Source organism: Gavialis gangeticus, unplaced genomic scaffold (genome assembly GCF_001723915.1).
Source record: "Gavialis gangeticus isolate Ggan-Ray unplaced genomic scaffold, GavGan_comp1, whole genome shotgun sequence".
NCBI lineage: Eukaryota > Metazoa > Chordata > Crocodylia > Gavialidae > Gavialis > Gavialis gangeticus.
In genome coordinates, this window is record NW_017728994.1 from 69,299,751 (window position 1) to 69,317,886 (window position 18,136).

The following is an 18,136-nucleotide window of genomic DNA, read 5'->3' on the forward strand; positions in this document are numbered from 1 at the left end:
CCCCCAATTTTCAAACGAGGAACTGCAACTTGACTAGATTAATTATTCAAACTCACACAGAGCATTCTTAGTACAATCAGATAGTGACCTCAGATCCTGAGTTCCAGTCCAGTGCTTTTAAGCCACACTTTTATCGTTACTCTTATGAAATCCCGCTAATTATCTTCTCAAAGAATAGAAAATTTATATAATCGTATTGCTCACTGCTAACAGTTATAGCAAAATGAAAGCATAGTTAACCAGCTTTTGAAAGGATGGATGTAATGTTCATTATTTCTTTCAGTATATTTTTTTCCTTTATTATTTTTGCTTATGTGGTGAAAAGAAAATGCAGATGTTCACTAGTAAATATATGGATGTCTCGAGTCCAGTTTTATTTTCTTTAAGCTTTTGATTTGGTCAGTTCAAATTTAGAATAATTTTAATTTTAAAACTGTAATTTTGTGCATCTCCTCCTCCTCTTCTGTAGTCCTATCATAACACAAACTAATTCTAGTTCTCCATGCAAATGAGGAATGGCAACATTAAGTATGTTCTTTCCTATTATAACAATATAATAGACAAATTTCATAGTTTGTATAAGTCAGCCTTGACCATCACCCAAAAGAACTTCCTCCCTGATAAAAAAAAGCAAATAAACATATTTTGCTTATCAACATTGTTTGCAGGAAGAATAGATTTCATAAAAGGAAAATACTAGGGATATTGCAAATATTCATGAAGTAATCAGGCATGGCAAATGATGACATAAACAGCAGCTTCTTGCAAATACTCTGCATCGTTCTATGTGATAGGAATATAGTCATGATACTGATGGAGTCTGTTAGATTTTACTAAAGGAAATTGTCTAACAGGTGCCAGTTTCAATTAATATAAAACTAGAGCACGGATCCAAACCAACCCTGGAGCCAGTGTGCAGGGCTGATCTGGCGGGGCGCCACTTGCAGCACACATCCCCTGCTGACCCTGAGTACTGTGCAGCACAAGCTCTGTAGCGGAGTTGGTACATGCTGCGCCTGGCATGCGGCCTGGATTCTCACCACTAATTGGTGCTGGATCAAACATGCTGTGGCCTGAGCCAGTATGCAGGGCCATTCCAGCAGGGTGCTGCATCCAGCACACACCCTGTGCCGGCCCCCTGCGCTGTGTGCATCTCCTGCAGCCCTGGGTCCAGCCTGCCGGCAAGATCAGTCTTGGACCCAGAGGCTGGATCATATGGCTCCACAGACCAAATCTGCCCTGACCAAAACAGACAAGATGGACAAAGGGTGGGAGAAAATAGATACTAGTGTCCCCATTTTATCCATTCTCTTTAGTGGTTGCCAGCTAGTTTCACAGCACTTCTCTAGCTGTCCACTAGTTGCAGCTTCTCATCCTCCAGCTGAGGGCTCATGAGTAGAAATAAAACTGCCCACTGTCTAGGTGTGGGGCTAGCATGTGAGGAAAAGATCAGTAGCTTTGGCCTTCTCTGCATGGGAAAACTGATTGGAAGCAACCTTTTCAGACTACTGTCCCATGCGGACATACATGCTAGGATAAGAGTGCCCTTTTCTGGTCCAGTTTAGAAATGGATTATGCAAAGCCAGGAAAGGGGTGCTTTTATGGTAGAACAAGTATGTCTGCATGTAGAGGGGAGAAAGAGGAATAGGAGAGACCTTAACAGCACTTCTCCCTTCTTGTCACTCCTTTCTATCAAAAAACATGACATTGCCCTTTGAATGGGAGGGAGAGAGAGAGGAAAAAATGAACAAAAAAGATGCAACTTTATGGTTGTAATTTATATTCTGAGTGCATGATAGGGAAGTACAAATCAACATAAACTATGTCATGGAAGTGTACATAGTTACAGCCCTTGGACTCCTGGCAAGTGAGTAGCATGGCATTCAGTGCCACAAAAGTTGTGCTTGACTGTTCAAGTTCTCTATGCAATTAGGAAGTCAACCCAACCCAGTTCTTGCCCAATCAAATCTCAGCTAAAAGTTGCTGATGGATGGATTTCACTGTCCAGTTTTATATCAGTAACTTCACAGAGAGTTTTTAAGCTGTCAGGTTTTCAATATTAACACTAGCTCTTATTACAGCTATGCTTCAGAAAAAGAAAAATGTATTTCTTGTATCTTGGGCAGCTGTAAACAAATTATCAGATTTTATCTTCTACTCTCATATGTTCTGAATATGTATCTGGAAGAGGTCTCTGACCTAAAATGCACTAGAAAAAAGAGAGGTCATTATCAGTCTATTGATGCAGGAACATTGTGGATTATTTGAGTTAGGCATCTTAACTGTAAAACCAGTTTTAAATAACAACCCTGGGAGAGGGGATACTGATATTGATATTGTTAACAAGAGTGACTGTAGAAGAACATGGAGAAGGTAAACATAGCTCTGTCTACTTATTGAGCTACTATTTTGTGTAGTAAGAATATCCCATAGCAAGCTGATCTAGATAAGATATTTTGCTGTAATGATGAAACCATAAGCTGCTGACAGACTTCCAGTTAAAGGCACAGTGAAATCAATCTGGTGCACCAATGGCATGGCAGAAGGCACAACTGTGGGATCAGGGATCAGATCTCAATCACATCTTATTGCTTATGTTGTGCTTGCAGGCATACAATATCACACAGATTTCAACTTGGGATTTGCAGAGTAATCATTTTCATTACTGATTTTGAACTTCGCAGGTTAGAAAAGGTTGAGGGAAAACATAGCTGCCAGTCTTTGGTAGTGGCAGTACTAGGAAGCTGGCACACAACTTGCTACTTTATCTAGGCTGGTAGCACAATGCCTATAGCATCGGTTTTAGAAGGAATTGTTAATTCCTGTTCCCTTGAAACGGAAAGTGGATGACTCAACATTTTGAAAAGGAAGAAGGGAAAAACTCAATTTAAGAGCAATGAATAGAAATGCCTGCCTACAGAACTGGAGAAAAGCTAAATAATCTGATAATTTGCTTTGTCAAACTAGACCCCTGAGAAGTGATATAGGTGCAACTTTTTGCCGTCACCATCACTGTATGTTGCTGAAGACAGCTCAGGAGAGAGGCTACAGTAAAAACAAACAACACCTCCCCCCCCAGGAGAATCCTACCCCTTCTCCTTTTTCTATTTTCTCTTACCCCCAAGTTTCAAAGGTAATGTTCTCATACCAGTGGCCTGGGTAGAATAAGGGAAATAGGATCAGGGATCGCAGCTATTTGACCTTTCCCTTGATAAGCAGTGGTCTGCCACAGCTCCTGTTCCTCTTTAGCTGATGTGGTAAGAGCCCCCCCAGAGTGTACTTTGACCATAAATAGGTAGGTTGAATGGATGCTTCTGCCTGTAGGTCCCTTTTGGAGTCTATCAAATCTAGTTCCTGAAATGACTGCAAGATGTTTGTAGAGAAAAACACAGTATCATACCATAGTGGGAGGAATTAAGCCACCCCGTTGTACTCGAGACAAAACATGACTGAATTAGATGCTCAAACTCTGATTTTTTTACATAGAGCATAGCTGTTTCAAAAGGAGGAAATTATGACTGTTGCCAGGAACCCAATTTTAGAGATGTAACACCAGCGATGCTTTACTACAGTTTAGAATTATTTGCACTTTAAAATCTAAAACCCTACTGTAGGGCTTTTTATTTCCATTTGTGGCTATCAAAGGGAGATGACAAGACAGCAGTTATGTTGTGCAGGAAAATGTATTAATTCTAAGACCAAGAGGAAATTAAGATTAGGTGCTTTTCTGCCTGGCTTGCTCATGGTTGACTTATTATGGTGGGGCTTAAAGTTAAGCAAGTTGATAGCCTGTGTTTATCATGGTCATCCTAATTTGGGTTTGAGGGATATCAGAGATTGGTAAGGACACTCTATGCACTATTCTTGTGTTCTTGAAAATGAAATAATTTAATATGCAGAATAAGTGAAACCTGTTCTCTTTCCAAATTACTGAACATAGTCTGTATCAAAGCCAATGGAGCAGAGGGACTTTGAAAAGATGAGAGATGCGTTGCAAAGTGAGAATGAAAGTTTAAAAAAAACCCTCCTAGCTTGTAAATCATTATATTGGCAACATTATACATTTTTAGAACAGGTTGCCTCTAAATATGTAGTTTAGTTGCATAAAGGTAACTGTAACTATTCACAAGTGACTAAGAAAGAGACTAATTTATGTCATGTATTCAGTAGGCCTGTGAGAAGTGGCTAGTATTCAGTTCGGCTGATTCAGGGGACTGATTCGATTCAGTGATTTGAATCACTGTCCTGAGTCGATTTGGCTGAATCTAGTTTGGAGATTTGGCAGCAGCTGAATCTCCAAATCAGCCAGGCCAGGCCCATCCCTCGCCCCTCGCCCACCCAGCAATGGCTGCCCTGCCCGCCCCAGCTCCCAGCACTTGGGGGGGGAAAAAAAGCCCCGGCTCAGCAGGTGGTTGGAGGGTGTTTTCTGTGTGCTGCACCATAAACAAATGTAACATCTCTCCATTCAAAAAGCACAAATGAGGATGATACTTTATTGTAAATATCTGTTGTCCTTCAAATAAAACCTGTGAAGCAAAATATCATTCATTCTATAAAATTCCTCACTGATGGAAGAATAGTTAGTACTACTATAACACCTGATGCCAAGTTTTAAAAATCCTCTTAAAAAGAAAATAAAGATTTACCTGGGTAAGTCTAAGAGAAGGATCAGCTGGCAGAGGCCTTGCAGGTACAGTTTGAAAAGGCAACTGGTGAAGGGGTGGTAGCACTCTCTGTGGTATTTTTGATTGTAGAAAATCATGTGGCTTTACAGGATTACTAATGTCAGTAGTCTGATAGGACATGAATCTTCTTGGACCATCTCTCTACAGAAACATAAAACAATGAAAAAGTCCATGGTAGCTGAAAACATGCTAACCAATATTATACATACAGACAACATTGCTTTAAATGCCATTGTCATCCATATTTTGTACTTGCTTTTCCCTTCCTTTCCTGCTTTAACTCATTCATATCTCTTTTTCGGTAGCCAGAGGACAGGCAGTTATGCAATTAATAGCTTCTAGAATCCTATTCAAACAGTAATCTTTTGCTGTTTAGAAGGCAGTATTCGTACCTGAGATGGCTGGCTGTATCCCAGAGACTAGATGTATTTCTTTTCAACATGTGAGGTCTCCATCTGTTTGGAACTTGGAAACCAATGTGCATTTTTGGACCTGCATTTTCTCTTTTTGTTTTACTGGGTCGTAGTTCTATATAAATTTAATACTTCATGATAATTTTGTCACAGTAAGTTAATTCAAAAGGATATGGAATATAGATATCTAATAATGAGGTGTTAACTATTTAGGAACCCACCTTAGGTATGTTTAAATGTTGTGGCTTAATGTCAATTTTTTTGCTGACAGTTGTGGTATGGATGTGATTAGTTTCAAATAAATTGGAAGGCCTGGCTGGATTCACAGACCTGCAAGACAAGCATACACTTACTGAGTACAACATAGTTCTGATTAGCACGGCTTTTGTCAGAGAAACCTTTTTCAGAGTAATGCTTTAAAATGGCATTCTTATTTTTGCTCTCTATGGTAAACAAGGAAAATAAAAATTATCTAACATGCTTGCAAGAATAAAAATAAATATTGATTTTTTTGAAACCACTAGTCTGTTAAATTAGCTCTGGCAATCTGTGGGAATGCAGTTTTATAACACCCAAGCGACTATTCTAATGAATCTAGCATTTAAGCAGTAATGACCTCAAATACAGAAGTTTCAGTTCACTTGACTGAGTTTAGATAAAAGGCCACCTCACATAATGAAAATATTTCAAGCAAACCAAAAGCAAGGCATTGCTTCCTTTACTTTTTAATTGCTTATCACAAAAGAGAAAGAGATTTAGTCAAAGCCCACTCAATTTACTGAGCCGTCAGTGAAGTTAAGTTGAACAAGAAAGAACACTGACATACCCATCTTAATGGATATACTTTTAATAAACCTGACTCTTGCGGTCCCATCATACTTGCTAGCTTGCCATAATGAACAAAGATAATGAACATAAGGGATAAGAGGTGTAACAGTTATCATTTTATACCAATATTTATTAAAATGAAAATAAGTATAATTGCCATACCTTAGTTTCTCCATTGTTGTTTTTTTACTTGTAAACAGCAGTCTAATCAAAGTCTTCCTTTTAAGGTACATTATTAAACCAGCAACGAGGCATAGAACAGTTACCAATATTCCTATGGTTAAACTTTTCCTATCTGCAACAAAAAACATTATTTGACTTATGTCAGGAGTCAGTTATAGTGAAATATGTGATGTCAAGAGTAGCACACTGCTGTCTTGACTTGCCTTTGAGATACCTACCAAATGAAGTTAGGAAATCACTTACTAGAGAACTGAAATGATCTCTTCTAAGACTAATCCATTCTAAAGTAATTTAATTTGCTTCTGTCAACTCCAAAAAGAAATGGTTAAAATACATCTGCTATCTGATAGTCCCAGCTTTTTACTCAACTGCACAAGTCTGGCCTTTGGATTCTGTCTCAGTGGTCTAAGGGAGGATGGAAGGTCTGGGCAGTCTCCACTCCTCCATACTCATGCCTACGCATACACTTTGAAGGTCTGGGTGACCTCTCACTTGTACACCAGGACCCACAAGGATCAATGGTTGTCATGTCTATTACAAATATACATAGCAGAAAGCTGGAAAAAATACAGAGAGGTGCAATAAGCAGAAAATAACAGTGGTATTCAGCAATAAAAATCCAAAGTCTCAATGGTTTAGATGTTCACTTCAATTTGAAACATTTCTCAGAACTCCATGGTTGATAGCACAATTGTCAAATCTTGGTTCACCAGTTTTTTCCACATCAAACAGAAGCAAATGACAATGTAAGAGGCAGTTGTTATAGGAAAAAAAGCATATTTCCTACCCTGAAGGGTCCAGTTTTTAAATCAAGATCAAGATCACTGATGGTTCTGTTTATTTAAAACACTATGTAATAGCTATTTTTTTAGTATTACTTGAGCTACGTTACTCAGGATTTTAGTCTCGTTGGTCCCTTCACATTATAGGCTGGCAGCTGCTGTCACTGTGGTTATGCTCCTTGACCTCAGTAACACCAGATGGAATCAAATAAATGGGTGGCTTTTGCCCTAAGTTAATAGGACCACCATGTCCAATAAGGAATAACACTTGCAGCTTCTCCTCATCCCCAAATTAGAAAATAACCCAAACACTTGCCTTTTTCCCACCAAGCCTCCACTCTTTTAGCTGCTCTCTTCTTCTTCTTCTTTTTTTTTTTTGTTAATCAAGGGGGACTTAGCTTAGATTTCACAGCTGACTCCTCCTGTCCTGACAGTATGGCATGGGTAGAACTCAGCTGAGAAGGTCTGAAGGTATTTAGAGCTTCACAGGTAAAAGCCAACATGTTAAACTTAATTTGGAAACCATTGACTAACAACATGGAGCCTAAAGCAGTGGCACCAAACAATGCTCTTTATGGTGTAATATCACTTAACAAGGGGACTGCTGCCTTATGCACTACCTTTAGTTTCTAGAATGACTTAAAGTGCCATTTTAATGAAGTGGGCATTGCTGTAATTGCAGCCAGAAGGAACAAAAACATTAATCTTGAAAGCCAGGTTTGTATCTGAAAAAAAGGAGTTAGCCCTTTGGCCAGAGAGAAAGCAAATCTGTCACATCTGGCAGTTCCATGATCATTCAAGACTGAAAATTGTAACAATGCATGACACATCCTCCATACAGCCATGGCATGCTTTGCATGGCAACCTGCCATTGTTATTTCAGTTTTTGTCCTGATCGAATTGCAACCAGCTAGCTCTCATCTATACCCCATCTTCTGTCAGAGGATGGGCAATGAAATAGGCACTGTGTTGATTATTTTGAATAAGACAACTTGAGTTGGGTGGCAGCAGCAGTGTTGAAAGCATTTTAACTTGGAGCAGAGCAATGCATCTCTTTCCATTACTGAAAGCTAAATAAAATTGGTAACTCAAGTTGAGGCAATTAAAATTAATTCATCTTTCCATAACAGTTCTGTTACATATTTAACATATTTATATAAATTTATATTATCAAGAATGAGTATGCCAAGCACAGGCATTTAGTAGAAGTCAGCAGGGTAAAAATCAGTTACTAATGACTAATCAGACCGTGTGCCATGTTTGACTAAGATAAATGTATTTTTGTCCTTTATTTAGCTAATCCTTCTTGCAGTTTGATTTAGGGATGTGCAAAATACTCAGATCATAATCCAAACCATTCCATCACTTGCTTATATTTAAACCCCAAATGGCAAGGTTGGAAAATTAGCTTGTCTAAAAATTTCTGTGTTTACTTATTCCCAATATTACTGAATATGGCACTATCACTGCATATAGATGGCAAAAGTATCATGCAGTATCACACAATTTTAGAAACAGTTTTCTATATTTTTAAAGGGCCAAATGGGAAAGCATATAATTCAGAATTATGTATTATAGCTAGTGCTATATGTTGCAGCATAGTCTATGTGATGGATATAGTCATTCAAATTTTGTAGTTCCCTGTAACACATAGATACAAGGTAAGCTAAAGAAGGACTACTATGGTAGAGTAACTCTGAACAAGTGACAATGCTTGAACCTAGGTAATCATGTGCTCAAGAACTGACCATGATTTTTTTTGCTATTTTATCAGCTGCTTGGGGGTTTGAAAAAGCTCTTTCTCCCTCATCATCTTTGTGCTGCATCCTGCAGTGAAATTGTAATGTTGTATCATTGTCATGGAAATGACTATGATGTCACAAGTTCAGCATTACAATTCACTCCAGGATCCAGCATATAGAGAATACAATCCAGTTTATTTTTGAGTAGTATTATTTGTATGAAAAGAACTGAGATCACTTCCCAGCAAATCATAGGCTATACATGCAAATGTGAATAGACTATGGACTGATTTGCCTCTTACTTCGATATAAATCAAAAGTGATTCTGCTGAAGTCATTAAAGTTGAGATATTCTGGAGAAAAACTGGTACGTGAGGATTATCAAACCCTGTGAGTTACAACATCTGCAGAGGAAGAGGTGAAACAGAATGCAAAAGCCAGGGTAGATTTGTACCTTGCAGACTAAGTAAATCAGCGATGTAAATATACGTTTTTGTGAGCCTAAACTTACTTCATCAGACACTGTGAAAGACCATGCACAGAACAGTGTATAAAATGGAGAGAGTCACTTGAATACATATTTGTATTCAAATCACTGTATTTTGGATTGAAATCACTCTCTCTATTTTATATACTGCTCTGTGCATATCTTTTCACAACATCTCACAAAGTGAGTTTGAGTTCATGAAAACTCATGCTATTTATCTCTGCTTAGTGTATAAGGTGTAAAGCTGCCCTGCCTTCTGCCTGACTTCACATGAAGATGGCTAACTACCTCTTTTTGCTCATAGGATGCAAAAGCCAATGTTTCAAGGATTGCTTATAGGGAAATTGAATGCAGAACTTAAAGGAAGTATAAATATTCCATTATCATCAAATGTGAGGGGAACTTAGTAAAAATATGTGAAAGATTAATGAATATATATGATTCATTCTGATGTATTCATGAATTCTCTACCACAAAAACAACTATAAAGGCACAGTATCAAATGTACTTACTTTTTTGGGTTTGTCATATTCAGAGGTCTTGGTTTTCACGTGTGTGCAAGCGAAGCAGTTCTTAACATGCAAAGATACTTGGCCCCCTGAGTTTGCACTTGTAATCACCATAAAATTAGGCCCATGTTGGGCCCATAATTGTAAATGTAGCTTTGCATGCACAACAGTACAGATGCACATTTGAAAATCAATCCCTTAAGGATGCAATCAATGGAGGATGCTTTGGAGCCTCTCACTGACCCAGAAATAGGGCTAAATCTCTCTCTGACACACTAATATGAACTAAACAATTAGGTGGAACTACGGTTTGGTGTACTGTAGACTTTTACAGCAATTAAAAGGGTAAGTAACTTCTACAAATCCACCCAATAGGTCAGGATTAGAATACAAGACCTCATGGCTCTGAATCCTATGATCAGACCAGTATACCATTCCCCCCATGTTTCTGAACTACCAAACTTAACAGGGAACATTCAGAAAGTTCACTGGGGCTGTTGTGTTTACAGTTATGCAATAAAAATGGCTGTTTTTCCTTTGCTAAATTTTAAAATGGTGCCAATTTGTTTGGATGAAGTTGCCAAATTGGTTGACTTGTTTTCCAGTTTTGCAGTCTCAATTTGTGTGTTCAAGAAATCCGTTTTGGATTTAGCCTTTTTTTTAAATTTTACCATGGAAATGAGAGAGAAGAACCAGCTGTTACTAACCTGCTTGTCTAACTGGTCCACTGTCCATGCTGCCACCAAACCCTGGCTTGTCACAATAGGGAGGGGCCCACTCAGCCTCGCAATGGCAATTTTTTTTATTGTTACAGACCTTAAAACAAAGACAAATGAACTAATATGGAAGTCATTTCAGGCAGTTGTGACTAAATCCTATCAGGAAATAGGAGCTTTCAGTTGGGTAGAAGTACATGAGGTGGAATTAAAGCTTGTATAACAGCAAGGACTCATTGAAATCTGTCTGTTGCCACAACATGGATTACACACTGATACTTACAGTGGCTGTCCAAATAGTAATACAGAACCTAATTCATTGTTTATATGGCAGCTAACAACTTGAACTGTAAGGGCCTTGTTACACAGTAATTTTTGGGTGGCTCCTGGAGCTTTTAACCCCTGAATTATCTGCACATTAACACCTTAAAGGTTTTAAGCATTTGTTACATGGCTCAAAGTTATACCACTGCAGGGCAGGATTATCTCTGATCCACACTACCCAGCTCCGTTAAGGTGTGGCTGCTCCACACAGATGCACTGCTAAAATTACAGTCCTCCAGTATCCCAGGATCTCTCACACCCACATCCATAGAGCAGGGACAAAAGCCCATCTTGGCTCACCAGCCCTCCAGTGGCAACTCACAGCTCCAGCTCCTAGTCCTGCCCCTGCTCCCCAGGCCTCTAATGGCAAGTGGAAGGTTTCTAGACTAAGGGTGTGACGGCTCCAAACTCCAAGCTAGCCCTAGCACCGATCAACATGTGTGTGGCTCACAGAGTAAGGTGTAACAAGGCCCTACAAAATCACCAGAGAAGGAGCAATTGCCCTTTCCCGTTGTCCGCATGAAGTACAGCCAGGATGTTAAAGCAGAAGACAATGACACATGCTTTGCCACTATTATAAATTCACTGAATGAGATAAATGTTTTGCTGCAGGCAGACTTGCACGTTAGCACTCTGGCTGACTTGAGTTAGCTCATGGGCTTTGTGGCAAGCTGCCACGGGTATTTAGGTCTGCTAACACTCATCCTTACTGCTGGATGGAAGCCTTTGCCATTGAAAACTGGACAACAGATTGATTAACAGGGTTTTGCAGTGCAGCAGTCAGGTTAGGACACATGAGTTCTCTACTTTGCTTTTTTCTGGGGAATCCAATTGGCATATTTTCAGCAAGGCTATATTTGGGAGGCCTGAATGGTACTGAGGAGATAATCATTTACTCAGATGAAGCTTCCTCGCATAGTAGGTTTACAAGAAACATTCCAGATTCATGTAAAACATAACAACCGGTTTGTTTTTCACAGAGGAAAACAGTTAAACATTTCTTCTACACCAGTCTTGAAATTAAAGCTCTACAGGGATTACCGTCTACAAGTGTGCCAGTTCCTGTTTTGCTACTTAGAAGTCACCATGTGTTCTCCATAGCACAAAGATGCCAATCTTTAAGTCAATGCTCATTTCAGCACAGTGACAAGATACTTTATCATTGACAATGCTGATTTTTTTCAAACACAGCATGACAAAACAAGCTATGGGTTTATACATTCATTACAAAAAGGGAATTTGTAGTTTCATATAGATCTTGAAGTTTGATTTCTGTTGGCACAGACTTTCATAGCAACAAATGAACTGGTAGGGCAGTTAATCAACATTAATATGATGCAGTTTGAAATAACTAACACTTTCATGAAAAATAAATTGTGTTTTAAAACATTTAGGTGCTAGTTGTCTCCAAAAAGTTTGTGAATGGAAAAAGATATCATTGTTTGTTAAAATTCAGTTTTCTCGCATGTAATTTTTGTTTGCAGCAGTCAGTGTGGTTTTGTCTTATTTTAATCTTTTGGAAATTTTTTTTTAACTACTTCAGTTCAGATGCATATTACAATTCTGCTAGGACCACAAAGAAACTCCTGTTTGAAATGTTAATGGGAAATCCTTCACACAGGAGTGTTAGGCTTGAAACCATTCTAAAGATGACAACGTTTCTTTTTATCACAATGTTAAACTTAAAAAAAAAAAGATTATTACTTGATCAGCTTTTTCTTTGTTAAAATCCTTTCATTTCTTGCAGTGTGTAAAGGGCACAGAAAATTGATAACCGCGAAAGGAAATGCTGTAAAGACTGACTGATAGATCACAAAGAATCATTCAAAATGGCACTACAAATGAATGATTTATTGCTTAACTGGCTCTTGACTAGCAGGAAAAAATATTTCTGTAATGCTTACTCCACGTCCATGACATTTTGTTGCACATTCATGAACTCCAAATACACTAGTATTTTGGCATCGGCGATTTAAACAGATCTGCAAAACAAGGCATGAAGAACAGCTTTAATACTGTGGTAGAAAATTCCAGTGCAAACAACATACTGTGTTACATCCTTATGAGAGTATTTTTCCAGTATTTAATTTGTCTATGCAGAGCCTGATTTTACTGATTTACATTGCTATGAGGGAAACCAAACAGGAGGTACATCCCTTACTATGTTTTCATAAAGCCTTCAGCTCCAGCCCCATACTCCATCCAACGATAGCTTAAAAGCAGATATCACTTTTGACTAACATTCAGGTTCTTGCAAGTTTGAATTTCAGATACATTTTATATCTAGGACCAGATCCTGAGCCACTGTAAAACGTCAAAGCTCCACCGCAGTGGCCATGCACCTGTTTTTGCTGACTGAAGATTTGGCCATGAGTCTCCTCAAATAAATATCAATTAAAGCTGTATTACTTATGTACCAAAATAAGAAACACATCTTGTTTTGGGAAACCAGAATGAAGGAAAACCTTTTTCCCCCCAGAATCTCACCTGCCACTAAATAGGCTCACCCAGGCTGAATGCTGGTAGCATGCAGGAATTGGCAGCAGCTGTTGGCTGGTTTAACCAATTCAGCAGCAGCTGTGACAGGGTTAAACTTTGAGCTGTGTAGCTGCAGCCAAAGGCTGAGTGATGCTGATGATGGGACTCTGTCCTTCCCGTATACTGTCAGAAGTGGAGCACCCAGCATCCGCATATCTACACTGACATGGAAATCAGCTTCCTTGCTTGAAATGTGTCCACATTAGGAAGGCTCATTTCTGGGTGAAAAGTGTGTGTGGTAGACATGCATATAATGTAATTTGACATGCCTCTACTTACAGCAATGGAGCTACGTTGATTTGAACTAGTGGCGATTACGTCTATAAATTAATGTTTCAAGAGTGGATGGATTGAAAAATATGAGCCAGCGTTGATTCATCTGCTATATTTGGACAATTCCAACAATGAAATTTCCCAAGCCGAATTTAAAAAATGGAATATAGGTAAAATTATAATTTTACAGGAAATTACCAATCAGCATTAACCCAGGACAAAAGCTTTTACACATTGTTTATTTTGTAATCATTATGGAGTTTTACATAGCTAAAAGTTGAGATAAAGCAGGTTAACAGCATCTAATAAAAAGCACCAGCTGAATTGAAAGGACTGATATAGATGATCATAATGAAAAGTTATCCCTTTCAGATTGGGAAAAAAAGGATGCTAAGCCTGGAATAATGATTAGTATGTTCTGTCAACATTTGAAAGCTCAGTGTATATAGCTTCTGCTCCCCTGTAGTTCCAGTTTAGTAGGACTAAAAGTCAGTCAAATAATTAGCATGAATCAGGGATTAAAGTGATGCAGGAGATGACAGGGGTCCTTAATCAGGGCACTTACCCCCTGGGGGAAGGAAAAATGGGAAGGAAATTAGATTGGACCAGCATCAACATACATGCATGGAGAGAATATACTCTGATTACAGCAGTATTCACCATTCAGATAGTGAGCGTGCACTGGCACATACTATTCCGATCACATTAAAATGGTTGCATTTTAAGTGGGGTGCCTTTCTCTTAAAAAAAGAACTAAGAATATTTACCTTCAGATTCAGAATCCAAAATAAATGCACTATAAGTGCACTATAAATATTAGCCTGTGTATTTGACTGATTAGGCAGATTAGAATGATTATAACAGAATGACAGAGGTTATGTGCGTTGTTTTCTTGTAGCATAGTTGTAATTCTTCAAGACAGGTTTTAAATCCGATACCAAAATGCCTAACAGATGTGTCAACAGAACTCCAAAACATTCAGATTCAAAGTTTATCTGAATTTACCCAAGTGTTCTGGATCTTCCACTTTTTTCTGTCTGCCCACAACATGCCAACAGCATGGAAACCCCCTTCACCAACAGCAGCTTGGGCTCCCTTCAACCTCTCAATCCTTCAGTGGCACAACAATCATTTTCCTTATTACTCTCTACTCCTCTTCCTTCAGCCAAAATCCTGAATAAGTTGTCTATGGGAAAGCTGGCCTAAACCAATGCAAGGCAATCTCAAAGCTGGCAAAATGTGAATATGTTATAATCAGGTTTGGTGACAGCAAAAAAATTAGTTAGCGTATTTGCTGGAAATGAAAAGCTGCTTTTGCAGGCCAAAGATGCCTTCTACTTTAGCACCAGCTCCAGATCCAGGTGCAACTACATGAACAGCATTTTCTTCAAGTGAGGTACTAAAGTGTGTGACGACCAGCCAAACTCATTAACTTATTCTGAAGCTTGTATGTGGCTAAAAATAATTTTGAAAAAAAACAACAGGCAATGCTATGGACTCAGTGAGTTTTGTGGAACTGCCTAAATTTCACATGCATTTCATGTTTTGCATGCCATAGTCATGAACACAAAACAGTTACTCTGAATGACCTCGTGGGCATTCAAGAAGTAAATGGAGCTCACGGTAAGTCAGTTTTTTGGCTTAAGTAACAAAGCCTGTTAATTCGTGTAAACAACAAATCTTAAATTAAACCAAACTATAATCCTAACCTCTGGTTTTGTATTTCACAGATAAATATATTTCACAAACCAGATTTTCAGTAGCTGGCCTTTATGTCTGTTCCTCAAATTATTTTCCAGGAAGTATAAGTTTTACTTGGACAATAAGTACTTGAGCGCACTCAGAGATCATTTATATGTCTACATGACTGACACCGTATCTGCAAAACTGTATGTTCAGAAAGAGGCCAAATGAAGGATGGGGTAAAATGTGGCTCAGTATGAGTATGAAAGACAGTGAGAAACAAATGTTATTCTTTGTACAAACCAAAATCAGCTCTTGGTTTAGAATACAGAACTTTGCAACACCACTTTTGTACACTGATAATCTGGCTGCTTGGGAATATTTCTGGATTTTACCTTTCCATCTTCACACTTGGTGCCTGCCAACACGAGACCAGGATCAGGCATATCATCCCCCAAGTACACGTGAGTACCACGACACAGAATCTTGCCTCCTTCCTGCAGTGGGATATTTGTTTCTATGGAAACAGCATTGGTACCGATTACAGGTCTATTTGCTCCTCCTTGACACTGGATTTTTCCACATTTGGCATCTCTGGATGGGGAAAAAAGATTTAAACAATTTTAAAAGGATCCAAAAACTGGCTTGCCTGATAACAGCCATTCGTCTGAGGGCAAAGTGAGGTCTTACCTGGGTTCACATTTAGCAAAGGAACTTTTGGAGTCCTTGCCACAGTTGCCATAAGGATCCCCTGCTGAATTGACTCTCTCAAAGCAGATGCCTGGGGCTGGTTTAGCACCTGTAACACAAACAGATCAGTACCATAATCTGATGCAAGGTGTCTTTAATAATTTTATTTGAGCTCCACTGGTGTTTTAGCTATATGTAAGATGTGACCTGCATACTGATGAAACACTTTCCAACAGTTGTGTTTGTTTAGCATGCTAATTGAGCAACCTGAGTGCATGGGTTTTCCATAGTTACTGGTCTCGCTTGGTAAGGCTAATTGATAAACATTACAGGCTTAATTCTCTTTTGAGATTTTGAGCTGGTGTCCCTCTCATATATCCTCTTAGGAAATGAGAATTTCATCAAGTGCCAAACCTAGTTTAGCCAAGAGAGGTAATGAATAATCTTTCCATTAGCTCCTCTCCCTTCAGAATAGCTCACTTGCTAGCGAGAACCAAGGGGCTGAAGAGGTAAAGAAAAGAGGTAGGTCACTAAAGGAGAAACAGGAAAGGAGTTTCAAATGCAATTCTGGAAAATTCAAAATGACAGGAAAAACTGGATTTAGATGGTACTTACACTGTAGTGAACTGGCTGAGCTAGGAGGCTGTCCATGACAGTATGCAGCACTTAGTGATTCTTAACCAGGGTGTCCTGGCATCTTGCGGTGCCTTGATAACCTTTCAGGGGTACTGTGGGGTGTCATGCAATTTTAGCACTGTTAGGTGTACAAATATGATTCAGAAGATAAATTTCAGAGATTTCAAATAGAAATCCATAGTGTTAAAACATTCTCAGCTCTTGCAGTCTGAGCTTTTGCAACAGAAGAATTGCTCTATTATTTTTCTGTAGTTACACAAATCAAGTGAAAACCAAGAGCTGGCATTTTCTGAGGGGTGCCTTGAGTCTATCAAGAGGTGCCTTGAATGTAAGCAGGGTGAGAACAACTGACTTAGATCTGGAAGATCTATGCAAACCTTTTTATATCCCAACATGACATCTTTACTGGTGGTAGCAATAATAGCACTGCTTGTCCAGACAAGTCCCTCATTCATAGATTTTCAGACCAGAGAGGATCACAAGATCATCTAGTCCAGTGTTTCGCAACCTTTTTAGATTCAAGGCATCCCTTGGAAAATGCCAGCTCTTGGTTTTCACTTATTTTTGACTATGGAAAATGAGCAATTCTTCTGTTGCAAAGAACTTAGAAATACTACAACAGGTCAGGATGTCTCTATCACTATGAATTCCTATTTGAAATCTCTAAGTTTATCTTGTGTATCAAGTTTGCACACCTAACAGTGCTAACATTGTGTGGCACCCCTGAATCGCTCTCAAAGCATCTAAAGTACCCTGCCCGAGTTCCTGTCTGTCATACCTTAGAATTTCATCCAGCTATACTGAGCCCAATAACTTGCTGATGAAAAGGTATCTTTCAGAAAAGCATCTGAGTCTTCCTTTGAAAACTTCAAGGTATGGTGAATACACCATACCTCTTGATGGTTTGTTTCAATTATTAATTACTCTGATTGTTAAAACATATCTTTTCTCTCATTTGCATTGGCCTGTCTTCCACTTCCACGTTTTTATTATGCCTTTCTCTGAGAAGTTAAAAAGCCTTTTATTCCTTTATAGTTTCCTCCAATGGAAACACTTGATCACCAAAATCAAGTCACTGCGAGTGTGTTTCAAGTACAACTATGCATAGGCGTCTCTGTGCAAGGTTAGATGGCACAACGGTTAAAATTTAAACAGATGCCTGAAGAGCTGTCTACATTACCACACTTGCCATTGATACCACTGATTGAGTTGCACTGGTGGGTAATTTTTCAAAATAAAGTCCCTCACATAGGATGCAAACAACGAATGTTGGACTTATGTCATGATCAGCAAAACAAAGCATCAAAATAAAAGTATTTGAAAGCCTTCAGGCTGAGAATACTACAAGTTTAGTACATTATGCTCCTGATCCTTAACAATAGGAGCAGAATATCTCATATAGCATTTAAATTGCCGAATGTTTTGAGCTATTTCCAATCGTGTATTTGCGTGCACACAGTACATTATTTGTTCAAATCATCATGATATTTCCATTAAAAACCTTAACAAGAGGAAGAGGGCTTTAGGAAGGTTCATATTCTTGAAGCATAAAATGTAAATTAAAAAGCATTACAGTTTGTGTGGATGTTTTCACTAAAAAAAGGAAAGATTAAAGCCTCAATTACTTATCTACATTTCACAGTCAGA

At 38.6% G+C, this 18,136-nt stretch overlaps 1 protein-coding gene across 4 annotated transcripts in view; it reads right to left on the reverse strand.

Moving 5' to 3' along the window:
* Positions 1 to 18,136, reverse strand: part of ADAM12 (ADAM metallopeptidase domain 12) — a 486,667-nt gene that overhangs the window by 8,218 nt on the left and 460,313 nt on the right. For all 4 annotated transcript variants that reach the window (XM_019502986.1, XM_019502984.1, XM_019502983.1 and 1 more), the window contains 7 exons: positions 15,854 to 15,962; positions 15,559 to 15,757; positions 12,574 to 12,651; positions 10,337 to 10,445; positions 6,089 to 6,221; positions 5,320 to 5,428; positions 4,647 to 4,826 (listed from right to left, as the gene is read on the reverse strand). In XM_019502986.1, the coding sequence (XP_019358531.1) occupies positions 4,647 to 4,826; positions 5,320 to 5,428; positions 6,089 to 6,221; positions 10,337 to 10,445; positions 12,574 to 12,651; positions 15,559 to 15,757; positions 15,854 to 15,962 (917 nt within the window). The remainder of the gene's footprint in view (positions 1 to 4,646; positions 4,827 to 5,319; positions 5,429 to 6,088; positions 6,222 to 10,336; positions 10,446 to 12,573; positions 12,652 to 15,558; positions 15,758 to 15,853; positions 15,963 to 18,136) is intronic.